The sequence below is a fragment of the Nansenia antarctica genome (genome assembly GCF_963989245.1).
Source record: "Nansenia antarctica genome assembly, chromosome: 5".
Taxonomy (NCBI): Eukaryota; Metazoa; Chordata; class Actinopteri; order Argentiniformes; family Microstomatidae; genus Nansenia; species Nansenia antarctica.
The window spans coordinates 16,539,232-16,554,231 of record NC_137690.1 but is presented as its reverse complement, the minus strand read 5'-3'; the positions used below and the strand labels follow the sequence as shown (position 1 = coordinate 16,554,231).

The following is a 15,000-nucleotide window of genomic DNA, read 5'->3' as shown; positions in this document are numbered from 1 at the left end:
TGACAGGACTAGATCTAGGAAAGCCATGTATTTGGAATCCCTGCTTTCCCCCATCCAATCGTGTTAGATCAGTGATTACTTTAAGGAAGTGTGGAAAGAAGGGTGCAGCAGTAGAACAGGGCCAGAGAGGGGAGGAGGTACAGGAGGAGGAGAGAGAGAGAGAGAGAGAGAGAGAGAGAGAGAGAGAGAGAGAGAGAGAGAGAGAGAGAGAGAGTGTGTGTGTGTTACTTGGACTGGTCCAGGGCTATCCTTCTGATCTTCAGACTGTAGTCAGGACAGATGGACGTAATGGACAGACGGTCAAATGAGTGGTACTGCACCCTGTGGAGGAGCGGATGGGTGGAGGAGTGGAGAGAGAGGGGGGGGGTGGAGGGGTGCAGGCGGACAAAAACATATGAGTAACAAAACAACAATACATCTGACAACGATCATCCCTCTCCTCCCTTCCCTCCCCCTTTCTTCCCACCCCTGTGTCCCTCCCCCGGGCCCCCCTGGACTCTGAGCGTGTGTGTTAGTGTGACACGGGGGAGAACAGTGATCACATGACGACAGAGACGGAGCCCAGGAGATGACAGAGGAGACAAACAGTCGTGGTTAAATAAGGTGAATTAAGGGTCGAGGGTTCAACATGATACTGTAGGAAAGCTGAGAGAACACATATTGAACAATATACTATTGAAATAAAATGTGTGTGTGTGTGTGTGTGTGCTCTCTGTTCCTTCATAACAAGGGGTTGCATGGTGGAGTTAGTCTTTACACACACATCTGCTCTGAGTCGAGGGAAAAAACACAGCTTTTCCAGTTGAAAAGGTCATTACGTCTAGGCAGCAATATAAGCACACACTCTTGGACTCATCTGCGCATGCACACACAAACACACACACACACACACACACACACACACTCAATAACTCACAGTTTGACATAACATTCCTACATATATGCCAAACACAGCATTTTTCAAGCTTCTAATTTGTTGGCCTACACACTGATATGTATTTGGGCCTGTTAACCCCCAGGGCAGAGGTGGTTGGCTGCTGAGTCTATAGCACTGACCCTCACCTGACTGCATTCCTCCGGGGTTGGAACAAGGGGAGAAGCTAATGAAACACTCACATAACACCAATATAAGACGCACCCACACATAATACACTTGTGAAACTCTCATGAAACACAGACTAGTGCAAGAGTATTAAAGGACGAATAATTAGGTGTGAGGTTTAGAGAGAACTGCACCTCAACCTCTGTTGGTGTGTGTGTGTGTGTGTGTGTGTGTGTGTGTGTGTGTGTGTGTGTGTAGGCAATAAGGGACAGTACTATTATTTAGAACTTTAATAGTACTACTATTAGTACTTTACTAATAAGTAATTACTAATAAGGCAGTAAAGTACGAAATACAATCAATAATAATAAGTTGGTCAATGGGTGTATGTGTGTGTGTGTGTGTGTGCGTGCGTGCGTGCGTGCGTGCGCGTGTGTGTATGTGTGTGTGTGTGTGTGTGTGTGTGTGTGTGCACATGTGTGTGCGTGGCTGTGCCTGTGTACGTGTGCATGTATGCTTGTGTGCACGAGTGTATTACCTGACAGGTATGGAGGTGAAAGGTTTCTTATATATGTCAGCCAGTTTGTCCATGACCACAGCTGCAGTGGTGAAGATCCTGTAGGTGTGGAGGAAGGTGTTGAGGAAGTCGATGGAGAGGAAGCGCAGGTCCGTCAGCCTCTCCAACAGTCTCTCTACGCTGGCGTAGCGAATCTGGGGGACCTTGCAGGAGTTGAGCGTCTTGCTGAAGCAAATGTCAACATCATCTTTATGGAGACGCACATCGGATCTGATGGACACACACACACACACACACACACAACAACCGAGCACGGGTGACTGATGGGCTGCTAGTGTTACTCAGAGGGAAGAGGGAGAAGGAGAAACCAGAGGTATCTACAGTATGATATCACTTGTGCAGATCTAAGAAAGACTGGGTAGGTGGAAGCAAAATGGTACTTACTTGATCATGTGAGGCACAGTGACTTTGGAGTTCTCCTCGAACACACTGGTCATCAGTCCATTGCAGCGGATGTTATCTATACACTGCAGAGACGAGGGGGGAGGGGGTAAAGTACACACACTGCTTTGGAAGGATACTCATACTCATATTGACTCTCTAACTTCCTTTGCAGAGCCCTGACTGTGTGTGAGGAGTGAACAGATCCTGACTTGACTTGACGGAAAAAGAAGTATCCGTCTAATTCTGTGTGTGTGTGTGTGTGTGTGTGTGTGTGTGTGTGTGTGTGTGTGTGTTACACCTCAGGCTTGTGTGTATGACACGGAGGTATAGTAATCTGAAGGGAACACACCTCAGGGGGCAAGCCTTCTCTCTGTGTTTATTCACTGCAAAGACTCATGGGACATTGTGTACTACTTGTTTTTCTGATCAGTGTGTGTGTGTGTGTGTGTGTGTGTGTATGTGTTACCTGGCTGATATCACTGGTCCATGCAGCCTTCTCCTGTCGGGAGGGAGCCAGCAGAACCACAGTAAAGGAGGGAGAGTCAGACGGTTCTACCACCAGTTTAAAGTCCAACTGACCAAACGCCTGAGGACCTGACTTGGCTACAGCAGAGAGAGAGAGAGAGAGAGAGAGAGAGAGAGAGAGAGAGAGAGAGAGAGAGAGAGAGAGAGAGAGAGAGAGAGAGAGAGAGAGAGAGAGAGAGAGAGAGAGAGAACAACTATTGACCACCTTTATTTTTCCAATTAACACACACACACACACACGTCAATGAAAGTGGACCAGCCAAGCCCTTTGGAGTAAAAGGTTGACATCATCATACAGTAGTTGGTGTGTTTGCGCGTCTGAGTATCTCAAAGGTCATTCCCCTGTCAACTGCAAGAACCCTGGGATAGGTTAATGGAGTAGTGATGTCATAGGATCAGAGTATGACATTTAAAGGGATGGCCGTTTGATATTTAAGGAATAGTTAAGTGTGGACACGTCTCTTCTGACATCTAATTAACCTGCATGAGGAGAGAGGGGCTTAATGAGTCTAATGGTGCTGAACCACCATGGTGCAGTTCAGAGAAGTAGAGGTGGGCGTGCACGCACGCACACACACACACACACACACACACACACACACACACACACACACACACAGTGGACTCACACTCCTCGTCGCTGGCATCAGGCTCCTCTATGAGGGTGCAGTCGATCAGAGACAGGACTCCACCTTGCTGCACGGTTAAAGAGAATTGACATCAGTTGCTTGTCCATCACTGATATTCCATAATGCCTCAAATTGGAATGAGAATCAGCATTACAGCTCAATGGCCTTGCGGTTTTAGTGTCCGCCCTGAGATTGGGAGGTCGTGAGTTTGACCGGGGTGTACTTGTACATCAAGCCGCCTCACGCTACGGAAACAGGAGATAGGCTCCTGCCCTATGGGCCATTAGGCTCTAGAACCATTGGTTCTCTAGGCTACTTACGTACTTATATTAGCATTAACCATAATCAATTACTAAGATGGGACAACTTCGTTGTACTTTGATTCCTGACAGTAGTACATTAACATTAAACTGCTATAACATCATTTCGTTTCTACTGTATGATTGTATGTCAAGGTGTCTATAAGGCATATTTGGGTTATATATATACACCTTAATGCTTAATTGTGGATACAAATCAAGTGTTGGGAAGGTGTGCCTCACTTTGAGCAGGTGCAGCTTGCCCCCGGAGCTACGGGTGCAGATGAGGAAGTGTTTGGTGAAGAGGAAGCACTGTCTCTCTCCTTCCTTCTTCAGAGAGAGAGAGCCCAGACGCACCTTACTAAGCTTACCCCTCTCTACTGACGGGAGCTGGATCAGAGACCCTAGGGGTAGGGGGGAGAGAGAGAGAAAGAGAGATAGGGAGAAAGAGGGAGAATAGGGTCAATCTGACAGTATGACAGTAATAGTAAAAAGTCATGCTCTTTTTCACACATTTGACTCGTGACCGACGTCATAAGGACTACACATTTGTGTCATAGTAATAAAGTACATTACATTTGTCAGTAACAGTTATAACTAGGGCCAGGAGTTCTACCTGGTCATGTCACATAGTCATGAAAAACCATGGTAACCATGGTAACAGTATGATACGATACTATATGATAGGGGGTAGTGGTGGTCTAGTGGATAGTGAGTTGGACTTGTGATCGGAAGGTTGTGAGTTCAAATCCCGCCTGAAACCACACCACTACTAGTGTGCCCTTGAGTAAGGCACTTAGCCCTCAGTTACTCCAGGGGGAATGTCCCTGTAATTCGTAATTGTAAGTCGCTTTGGATAAAGGCGTCTGCTAAATGGCAAAATTATTAATTAATTAGTATGACAATGTGGTGCCTCACCCTGTCTGACAAAGGTCTGGCTGGTGTCCAGGAGGATGTCACAGCCCTCCACAATCATCCTCTCTATGGCCAGGTTCTTACGGATGTTCTCTGTGTCACTGACCTCGTCATGCATCACCCTGAACACACAGGGAGACACACACATTCATAGATACTCTTTGTATAAAATCCTTTATTTCAATACAGCATTATATATTGTATCCTATTGCATCGGATATTTCTAGATTAGGTCATACTCATTTGACTTGTGAGATTTCAGAGTCATTAATACATACATGCACACACACACATACGTACGCACACACGCATGCACGCACGCGCACACACAAACATACACACGCACACACACACCTGGACAGATCTTCTAGTTTGGACTTGGCAAACTCCAAGCTCTTGCGCTCCACGTGCTCGTGAGGTGTGTGTGCCAACAGCTCATGGAGGGTGATGATGTAGCGTGGGATCTGAGAGAGCAGAGACACAGAGGAGGTAGAAGAAGATGGGAGAGAGAGAGAGAGGGAAAGAAGGAGAAGGATACTGTTCTTTAAGGCTTTATTTTATTTATTTTTTTATAAATTTGTTTTTCAGATTTTATCCCTTTTTTCACCCAATTTGGTAGCCAATTGAACCCAACCTAGCATCCAATTATCCCCTGCCTATTGCGAGGGATCCGCCGCACGACCCCGCGGCCGGCAGTCCCAGAGGAGGCCGCCAGGCAGACTAGCTGACTGGCTCCTCGAGCCCAGCACCGTTATTCCAGCACCAGACGGGGGCGCTGTTGCGCGACGGATCCTTGTCCGGAACTACTCCTATACCCCCCTCGGGAGCGGCCGCCCAATATGCCGTTCCCCGTGTGTGCCCTGGCCATATCCGGGTCTGGCGAGCCGGGATACGAACCCCGGCCCCGGTGGGCAGCATGCACTAGTGGCCAGTGCTTAGACCGCTACACCACCGCGGGGCACTTTAAGGCTTTATTTAAAGTGGAGATGGCCATTGTAAGGCTACGGGCAGGAAAGGTGAGTTTATGAACGTTTTTACAGATGAAAAGTGAGGTGTGTACCTGGAGCGTGTGGTAGGTGAGGGGAGTTAGGGGTGGAAGATTCAAAGGTGAGGTGTTGTACCTGGAACATGGGGTACGTGAGGAAGGTCTCCAGCATCCTCCCCTCACAGGCAGAGTTGGCCTCGTAGGTCTTCAGCAGCTTGTCAAAGTCGCGGTTCTGTTTACAGTTGGCCAGTACCTGCAGGCTGTATTGGTGGTTCCGTACAAACTCCTGGTAGATGTTCAACATCGGGAGGAGGATGTCAAACAGGTCCGCTGGAGAGAGAGAGAGGAGGTGGCACACACACACACACACACACACACACACAAACACACACACACCACACACACACACACTAGATGTCAAACAGGTCAGCTGAAAATATAACCATAGAATATATAAGAACATCTGAGCAGCATGGGGGTCAAACTGTTTAGAAACAAACACAAACAGATGTACATAGTGGTGCCCACAGCCAGAAATAAACCAATGAAAGGAATCAAATCAGATGAGGGCAGAGTTCCTTGTCAGCAGGTCCTCTCAGATGACATCACTAATACATTGGCTTCTTTGTCTTTAAATGATCCATCCTTTAGAGGTCTGTCTCCTAGGTGACGCTTATCCAGAGAGGTGGGTTGCTGTTGGCTTTTAGGGGGTGAAATGATGGGATGTCTTTGTGTCGGGGTGGCCATTGTCTATCAGGTGTAGAGTGAGATAGGAATATAGGGAATAGTGGGACATTAGGATGGCTGTTTGAATAAGATGAGTGTGTGTGTGTGTGTGTGTGTGTGTGTGTGTGTGTGTGTGTGTGTGTGTGTGTGTGTGTGTGTGTGATAGTGATAGTGATCATTAACCCGTCAAAGCTGATGGTTGAATAGGACAAGAGTGCGTCACCACAGCAGCACTGACCTTGACGTCAGTGTTGGACAAGAGAGTGTATTTCTGTTGGACAGCCACTGCGTGCGTAAGGAGAGTGTATGTGTTTATTGCAATGATAGCTTACCCAGCACCAGAGTTGGCCAGTTTGCTATCCGAGCCTTCAGGCCTTGGTGGAATATCTCATGCAGAAACATGATGGTCTCACTGGAAACACAAGGCAAAAAAATCACATTATGAATGATGTGTCTGTAGATAGCATTCACCCCTGCGGTTGTGTGTGTGCATAATGCGTCGTACCTGTTGAGGAACACACTGCTGACGTCATCGTGACTGATGGAGGGTTTCTTGGAGCTGGCAGCCATACGAAGGGGTCTCAGGAAACAGTTGACCAGGATAGAGAGCTGGTGCACATACCTAGGATGAGAGCAGGAAGGATGAGACAAACCCTAGGATGAGAGCAGGAAGGATGAGACAAACCCTGGGATGAGAGCAGGAAGGATGAGACAAACCCTAGGATGAGAGCAGGAAGACTGCTATTCCAATCAATATTCCTCAGTATATCCATACTGAGAACTGAATGGACCTCTAAGGGAACAAAACTGAATCCTGGAGGACTGAGGTGGGGGTTTGGATCAGAGTTTGGATCCGCGGGCCAATCAGGGTTGTCTAGATTAGCTGAGCAGCAAATCAGAGCCAAGGAATGCTAGGTGAAGTAACAGGGATAAACATCAATCAGACACTGTGTTCCTCCAGGGGTGGATCGAACCTCCCTGCAGGCCTAGTGCATGTTTGTGCGTTTACATACTCTGTCTCAGCCTCCACCATGTTGAAGACGATCTGGTTCCTCTTCCTCATGCTCTCGGCGTGGGGCGAACAGATGTAGTCTTGAACGATGATCTTCCACTTCCTACGACATAGCCAGCCTCGCATGAAACTCTGCACCTGAAGACACACATGCAAACACACACACATACGCACACACACACATACGCGCACACACAAACACACATACACACAAACACACACACACACACACACACACACACACACACAGGTTAGACCACAGACACAAAGATCACTAATATACACACAAACACACAGTAATATAAATCAAACAAACACATTACCTTTTTGATCTTTTTGATGTCAGGATCTTCCTCCTCTTGGTTCACGTGGTATGGGCGCATTCTCTCCTTGGTTTTGTTCAAAGCAATGATCTTGGAAGCAAAGAAAACAAACAAACCAACCACTGTTATTAATAATGTCCTGTGCTTTGGTACTTTCAGCACCAGCAGAAGGGATAGTGTAGTAGCTAGGGAAGGCAGTGGTAATAAGAATGTATGAACAAGTGTTAGAATCAACAGCCAGAAAAGGAGGTACTGTGTGAGATATCAGTTAGTCATCATAACAACAGCAGTCAAATGTCAGTCCATGAATATTAAATTCTGTATGTGTGGAGCTTGGCCAGGCTGTGTTTGATTGTGTGTGTGTGTGTGTGTGTGTGTGTGTGTGTGTGTGTGTGTGTGTGTGTGTGTGTGTGTGTGTGTGTGTGTGCGTGCGTGCGTGCGAGCGAACGTGCGCGTGCGCGTGTGCGTGTGCGTGTGTGTGTGTGTGTGTGCGTGTGAGTGTGTGCGCGTGTGTTTGCGTGTGTATGTGTGTGTGTCAGGCTGTGTGGGTGTTTCCACGTTAGATAAGCATCAGACTTCCTCTTCACGGTCAATCTCCTGCCGACACACACACACACACACACACACACACACACACACACACAGTCCAGCGCAGTTTGCGTTATCTGCCTACTTAGTAAGCAAATCATGGCTTACAAGTGCTTTAGCTGGGCTTTGAAATACTGTACAGTCTCTGTGTGCATCCCTGGTCCTCACTTTCTCACAAAACAGACATGGATGCACCTAAACCCCTCCACCTGAAACAATCACAAGCCAAGCTGGCAACCCTGTCCAGTATAACTGTACTGCTCCCTACTGTACCCACCAATGTTATAATACCTGTGTGTAACAGCAACATGAACCATTAGGCAGGGAACCTTGGCTTGTATGTATGCTGTGCTGCATAAGAAGAGGATAACCCCAGGATGAGTTACAGGTGTTACGATACACTGGCCAGGTTTGATACAAGTATCATGCAGAAGTGAATCGCACCTCCAATGGAATGGACTGTTTTTATACCCTATCATGTCTATACATACTTTGAACCGAAATCCATGTACTGTCGATAACAACATGTTTATGATTATGATCTAGTACATGGAAAAACAACTCCTTTTTTGTCCTGGCCGTGTATGAAACATTGGAGTCCTGGTTTTAAAACAGCCCACACACTGGAGTTGAGGCATGAAGCCCACACTTTGAAACATTGGAGTTGAAGCATGAAGCATGAAACACAGACACACAGGACAGTCGGCCAGCTGGGAGGCAAAGTGTGTCTCTTCTACTTGCTTCGGCTCTGTTAAACACAAATAATGATGAAACTGCAATACAAATACATTTGTAAAGGACAGACATTTCCTTGACTAGCTTTATAAGGTAACTGGGAGAACGTCCAGGAATACAATAGACCATGGCCAGAGTTAGACTGGGGGCAATATTCAATCAAACCTGGTGGGCAGGTTTTTATGGGTATATCGACAAAGGATTATTCCTGAGTTATCAATCATTATTGATTAGAATGGCAATAAACTATTCTAAAATGGACTGACTTATATAGCGCCTTATTCCAAAGCACTTTACAATGGCCTCTCATTGACCCATTCACGCACACATTGACACACCAACGGCGGCAAGCTACCATCCAAGGTAGCGGCCTGCTTATTTGGGGTTCAGTGTCTTGCCCAAGGACACTTTGACATGGGGCCAGCCGGGGTTTAAAAACCACCGATCTGCCGACCTTGCGATCATTAGACGCCGGCTCTACCTCCTGTGCCACAGCCGAGCACAGCCGCCACATTTGTTGTTAATGAGATAGATCATTCCACTTGCATACTGGTATTCCAGCCTCATCTCTAATCCATTACTCACGAGCAACACCATTACATGTTGAATAATATGTATGTATCTCACCTATAGCCCTTGCATGTGTGAACATTAACATAACGCACCACATCCTCTGATGTGGTCCATGTTTCCAAGTTGTTGAGGGAATGCATTTTTTCCACACTTGATCTCCTCTGCCCAAGACACTGATTATGTATCTATCATTCATTGAATTAGATTGGATGTGTTAGGTAGGGTCTGTCATATCTTATAGTTAGAAATCTGCATCGAACAGAGTATCTTCCCATTAAAACACACGCACGCACACACACACACACACACACACACACACACACACACACACACACACACACACACACACACACACACACTAACATAATCTAATATTCATTTATACGGTATTGACCTCATTGAGGTATCACTTACTGTTTACTGCAAGAATTGTAATTGTTAATCTAATTATCCCTAACCAATAATTACCTGCTGTCAGAATGTGTGAATGTGTGTGTCAGAGGATAGTGTTTCAGTATAATTAGCCTTGATGAATGTATGTGTGCGTGTGTGTGTGTCTGTTTTTGTGTGTGTGTGTGTGTGTGTGTGTGTGTGTGCGCGCGCATGTGTGTGTGTGTGTGTGGGCGCGTGTGTGTGTGTGCCTGCGTGCGTGCGTGCATGCGTGCATGTGTGTGTGCGTTATCATGTAGAGGTCGTTTGAAAAACAATGTGTTGTGTTCAATAAGCAGTGTTGCTCTGACAACTGTTGGTGGGGGAGTGGTGATGGGAGACCTTTATTGAGCAGTAGGACTCTCCTCCTACGCGCCGAGGTGCTGTGGTGATTGACCGCTGCATTTACCCTCTCTACGGGAGCCATAGGGGTGCTGAAGTCAGTTTTCTACACACACGTGGAACCTTCCTCCTCAGATCACTAATCATGTGTGTGTGTAATCAGTTTATACCCTGCTGCACAGATGTTCTTATATATTCTATGGTTGTATTTTCAGCTGACCTGTTTGAAGTCCAACGTGTGTGTGTGTGTGTGTGTGTGTGTGCGTGTGTGTGTGTGTGTGTGTGTGTGTGTGTGTGTGTGTGTGTGTGTGTGTGTGTGTGTGTGCGTGCGTGCGTGCGTGTGTGCGTGCGTGTGTGCGTGCGTGTGTAGTACCTCTGATTTGAGTCTAGCTATCTCCGTGTCCTGGTCCTCCAGTTGAGTGCGTAGCTGATTTGCTGCCACCTTCTCTGTTTCTACAATCTGAACCAGGTGGATGTACTTCTGCATCAGCACCTCCCGCTCAATGATGATGTCAGAGTAACTGTAAAGACAAACACACACAGATGATATGTCCTGGAGGACAGGAACGCCCTATCCCTAATGGACCCCTATTCCCTACCCAGAGGCACTGGTGTAGAACTGAGAGAAAAGGGGGAAGAAAAAAGGGACACATGGAGGTGGGTGAGCTGGGACAGAGGTGAGAGGGAGGAGAGGGAGGAGAGGGGGGTGAGGGAGGTGAGGGAGGAGAGGGAGAAAACGGATGAGAGGGAGGTGAGGTAGGAAAGGGATGAGAGGGAGGTGAGGGAGGAGAGGGAGGAGAGTGAGGAGAGGGAGGAGAGGGAGGAGAGGGAGGTGAGGGAGGAGAGGGAGAAAACGGATGAGAGGGAGGTGAGGGAGGAGAGGGAGGAGAGGGAGAAAACGGATGAGAGGGAGGTGAGGTAGGAAAGGGAGGGGAGAGAGGAGAGTGAGGTGAGGGAGGAGAGGGAGGAGAGGGAGGTGAGGGAGGAGAGTGAGGAGAGGGAGAAAACGGATGAGAGGGAGGTGAGGTAGGAAAGGGATGAGAGGGAGGTGAGGGAGGAGAGGGAGGAGAGGGAGGAGAGGGAGGAGAGGGAGGAGAGGGAGGGGAGAGAGGAGAGGGAGGAGAGGGAGGAGAGGGAGGAGAGGGAGGAGAGGGAGGAGAGGGAGGAGAGGGAGGAGAGGGAGGAGAGGGAGGGGAGAGAGGAGAGGGAGGTGAGGGAGGAGAGTGAGGAGAGGGAGGAGAGGGAGGGGAGAGAGGAGAGGGAGGAGAGGGAGGAGAGGGAGGAGAGGGAGGAGAGGCGGGTCCCCAGGCTGTGTGTCTATTAAGCTCTAGGGTTCTGGGCTGGTTGTCATGCAGACAACAATAATGACAAGCAACCCTCCCTATTTCACTGAACTCACCTGCCTGCCAGAGCTGTGCTTTTTAGCCATTCAGCCGTTTGTAATGTATGTAATAACAATGACAATGAGTTGCTGACGAGGCATTAACAGATCTAGCCAGAAGGCTACTTCTGAACCACTGTGTCTAGGAACTGTAACTATACATCCTGTGGAGCCCTCTGGATCAAACATCCACTCCTAGGCTATACTATACTTAACTCACTGCTGCTCACAGCCGCACGCACACGCACACACACACACACACACACAAAAAACTGTGACACTTTAAATAACGTGAAAAAATACTTTTGTGCAATATGACAACCCTAGTTGACTATCTGTGCAGTATAGTACAGTGGATTGTGTACATAGCCTTTATTTATGTAAACCAGCTCCTTACCTTCTTGTGATTTTATTCTTTTTCTAAAAGTGTATTTTTTTCCCCTTTCCTAACACCAGGGGAGCCACCCCTCCTAAATTTCGTTGTTTGGTACCTGTACTGTAGCAATGACAATAAAGTCCATTCATTCATTCATTCACACACACACACACACACAGTCAAAGCCAGAGGTTTGATACCAATCGTCATTCCATTTCATGCATTACAATGAGCCAGTCATCCGATTTCTAGCCAGCCTCCCCTCACCCCTCACACACACACACACACACACACCCACACACACACACACACACACACACACATACTCTCTCTCTCTCTCTCACAGTGTACCTGGCTTGTTGAATGGCCTCCACCCATTCGTCACACTCGTTCTCCTCCTCCATCCGTAGCTCAAGAGGCTTCTGTCCATCATGACCAAACACAATCAGGAAGTAGTGCTGCAGGGAGAGAGGGGACAGGACAGGTCAGCACACCTCAACACACTCAGGTCAGGGGTCATGAAGGAACTTAGACATGGAAAGGACACAGGACATTGATCGCTTCACTAAAATTGAGGCAGAAGAGGGATTCTGGGGGACCCTGGGATAGATAGTGTCATGTAAAAAGTAAGTAAGCCTTGAGAACCAATGATGATCTCCTGTCTCCGTAGTGTGAGGTGGCTTGATGTAAAAGTACAACCCCTGGACATGACGCTGGTATGTCGCAGGGTCTTACCCTCAATCCAACCCTTAATGCTAACTGGTGAGCAGGGAGGCATTGGGTACCATTTTTATAGTCTTTGGTATGACTCGGCCGGGGATCGAACTCACGACCTCCCAATCTCAGGGTGGACACTCTAACTGCAAGGCCACTGAGCTGGTAAGGAATAGTGTCATACCTAGACGGCTGAAGTGCTGGGAAACATGCTGTTTCACAACACACTGACACACACACACACACACACACACACACACACACACACACACACACACACACACAGTTCCTGGCTCATTAGCAGTTCAAGGGACGGAGACACACACAAAAACACACACACACACTCCACAGAGATTTGGTCTGAGTGTCATGTTGATGCGATGAGATAAGAGAGTGAGGGGAAGAGAGAGGACAACATGTTGAGAGAGAGCCCTTGAGCATGCACACACCATAGATGTATTATTTAACAGTCATGTTCTACCTCCACACAAGCCTAATCATTAAAATCAGTAAGCATCAGTTTTACCCTCTGCCCTCTCTTTTTCTATCCTATTATCCTTTCTGAATTTCCCTGCGTATCTGCCTTCCTAACCTACTTCCCCACTTACAGTGAACACACACAAACACAAGCGAACACACACACACACACACACACACACACACACACACACACGAGGCATGGCTTGAACCAATAGAGGCTTTTATTCAAATGGTCAATGTCCTGGGGCACTGGGTTACCAGAAGAGCTGCTATTCTTAGTCAGGAGGTACAGAGAAGACTGAGCTCTCTCTCTCTCTCTCTCTCTCTCTGTCTCTCTCTCCTCTCTCCCCTCTCCCCTCTCTTCTCTCTTCTCCTCCTCCTCCTCCTCCTCCTCTCCTCCCCCGCTCTGTGAGCTTGGCTCTCATTTCTCTGCCTCAACTCCCACTCCCTCCTCTTCCTCCCCCTCTCTTACCACCACCTCTCCTCTTCTTCTCCAACTTGCCCTAATTTACACTCACTATTACCTCATCCCTCTCTCTATCTCTATTTCTTTCCTCCCCCTCCAGAGTGACTTGTACAGGGGGGGCAGTGAACCGAGTAGAGCCCAGAGGAGAGACATTTTGCCTGGGGGCTCAACAACCAGGCCTGGTTGGGACAGATCCCAACCAGGGCTTAATCCCATCTCTCTCTCTCTCTCTCTCTCTCTCTCTCTCTCTCTCTCTCTCTCTCTCTCTCTCTCTCTCTCTCTCTCTCTCTCTCTCTCTCTCTCTCTCTCTCTCTCTCTCTCTCTCTCTCTCTCTCTCTCTCTCTCTCTCTCTCTAGATTGATATACTAATATATCTAGTATATCCCAAGTATCTTGTTGTCAAAAGTGTTATTTACAGCTTGTGAAGATGTATACTTTGAGTGTTTTTATACTTTGAAAACGTTAACTATTTTGTAATGTGGGGGTGGAGGGGGACTGCATTGATTGTGCTATTTTAAAGGAATGTGTGTCATTGTTATTTTTTAACTGCAAGAATGCTTTTACGAATATGTTTTGTGTTCAATGTATTGGCTATGAGCGCAAGGATTGTAAGCTCAATGTCCTGCTTTCATTTAATAAGAGCTTTATTCTTTTCCATGAACAATATAATAGACATAGTACAGAGCGAGAGAGGGAGCGAAATGGAGAGAGAAAGCAAAAAGAGAGAGAGAAAGAGAGAGGGTCTTATGTAACATTTCTTAACAGAGCACATATTAATAAACTGTGTCAAACCACCTAACAAAACCCATTTCCATGACAACGCGATATCTCGAGCTCCAGTTACATGTTGCCGTCTTATTTTCTGCATTTCATTTGTGGTCGTTTATGTCTTCACCTCTAGAATTCTCCTGTTCAGAGACCTGATAGGACAGAAGAGAGAAGAGGAGAGTGCTTGCCTTGTGTTGTATCCCCCAAAACAGATTTGTAAATGCTGTCTGTTTGTATACCTTTTGGGGACTTAGTAGTTCAAGGTTTTCCTCATTTTGTCGTGCCTTTTAAGAGCTGGATCAACAGAGCTGTCCATCAAGCCTGCAGGGGCTTTACTCTGCTGTAAGAGATTTCATTTAGGAAAGAACGTGTGTGTGTGAGTGTGTATGTGTGTGTGTGTGTGTGTATGCTTGTATGCGTGCATGTGTGAGTTTCAACTACATGTATCTCTGTCTCTGATTTGTCTCACTGCCTCTCTCTTTCTCTCGCTCTCTTTCATGTCAAATGCGTGAGGGACTATAATAGTCTCAGAGAGAATCCTCAGCTTGACTGTGTCACTAAAGACCATTTTCCTCCTCAGCTGAAACAATTACTCAGAGCTTAGGAACAAAAGTCATTTTGGGCCAATCATTCAAACTCCCCATTGTGATAAGGTGAAGGAGATGGATAGGGAGTTTGAACCATGGACAAAACCAAGACAAAGTGTGAACTATCACTCTCTCTCTCTCGAC

The 15,000-nt window shown here is 47.2% G+C and overlaps 1 protein-coding gene across 1 annotated transcript in view; it reads right to left on the bottom strand.

The window, feature by feature from the left end:
* rasgrf2b (Ras protein-specific guanine nucleotide-releasing factor 2b) overlaps positions 1–15,000 on the bottom strand; it is a gene marked incomplete at both ends in the record, with an annotated part of 33,075 nt that overhangs the window by 10,568 nt on the left and 7,507 nt on the right. Inside the window, 14 exons of the mRNA XM_080532320.1 lie at positions 1,581–1,829; positions 2,004–2,086; positions 2,470–2,606; positions 3,158–3,224; positions 3,700–3,860; positions 4,375–4,493; positions 4,726–4,835; positions 5,493–5,686; positions 6,415–6,494; positions 6,588–6,704; positions 7,096–7,232; positions 7,418–7,507; positions 10,458–10,605; positions 12,193–12,299. Of these exons, the coding sequence (XP_080388446.1) occupies positions 1,581–1,829; positions 2,004–2,086; positions 2,470–2,606; positions 3,158–3,224; positions 3,700–3,860; positions 4,375–4,493; positions 4,726–4,835; positions 5,493–5,686; positions 6,415–6,494; positions 6,588–6,704; positions 7,096–7,232; positions 7,418–7,507; positions 10,458–10,605; positions 12,193–12,299 (1,799 nt within the window). The remainder of the gene's footprint in view (positions 1–1,580; positions 1,830–2,003; positions 2,087–2,469; positions 2,607–3,157; positions 3,225–3,699; positions 3,861–4,374; positions 4,494–4,725; positions 4,836–5,492; positions 5,687–6,414; positions 6,495–6,587; positions 6,705–7,095; positions 7,233–7,417; positions 7,508–10,457; positions 10,606–12,192; positions 12,300–15,000) is intronic.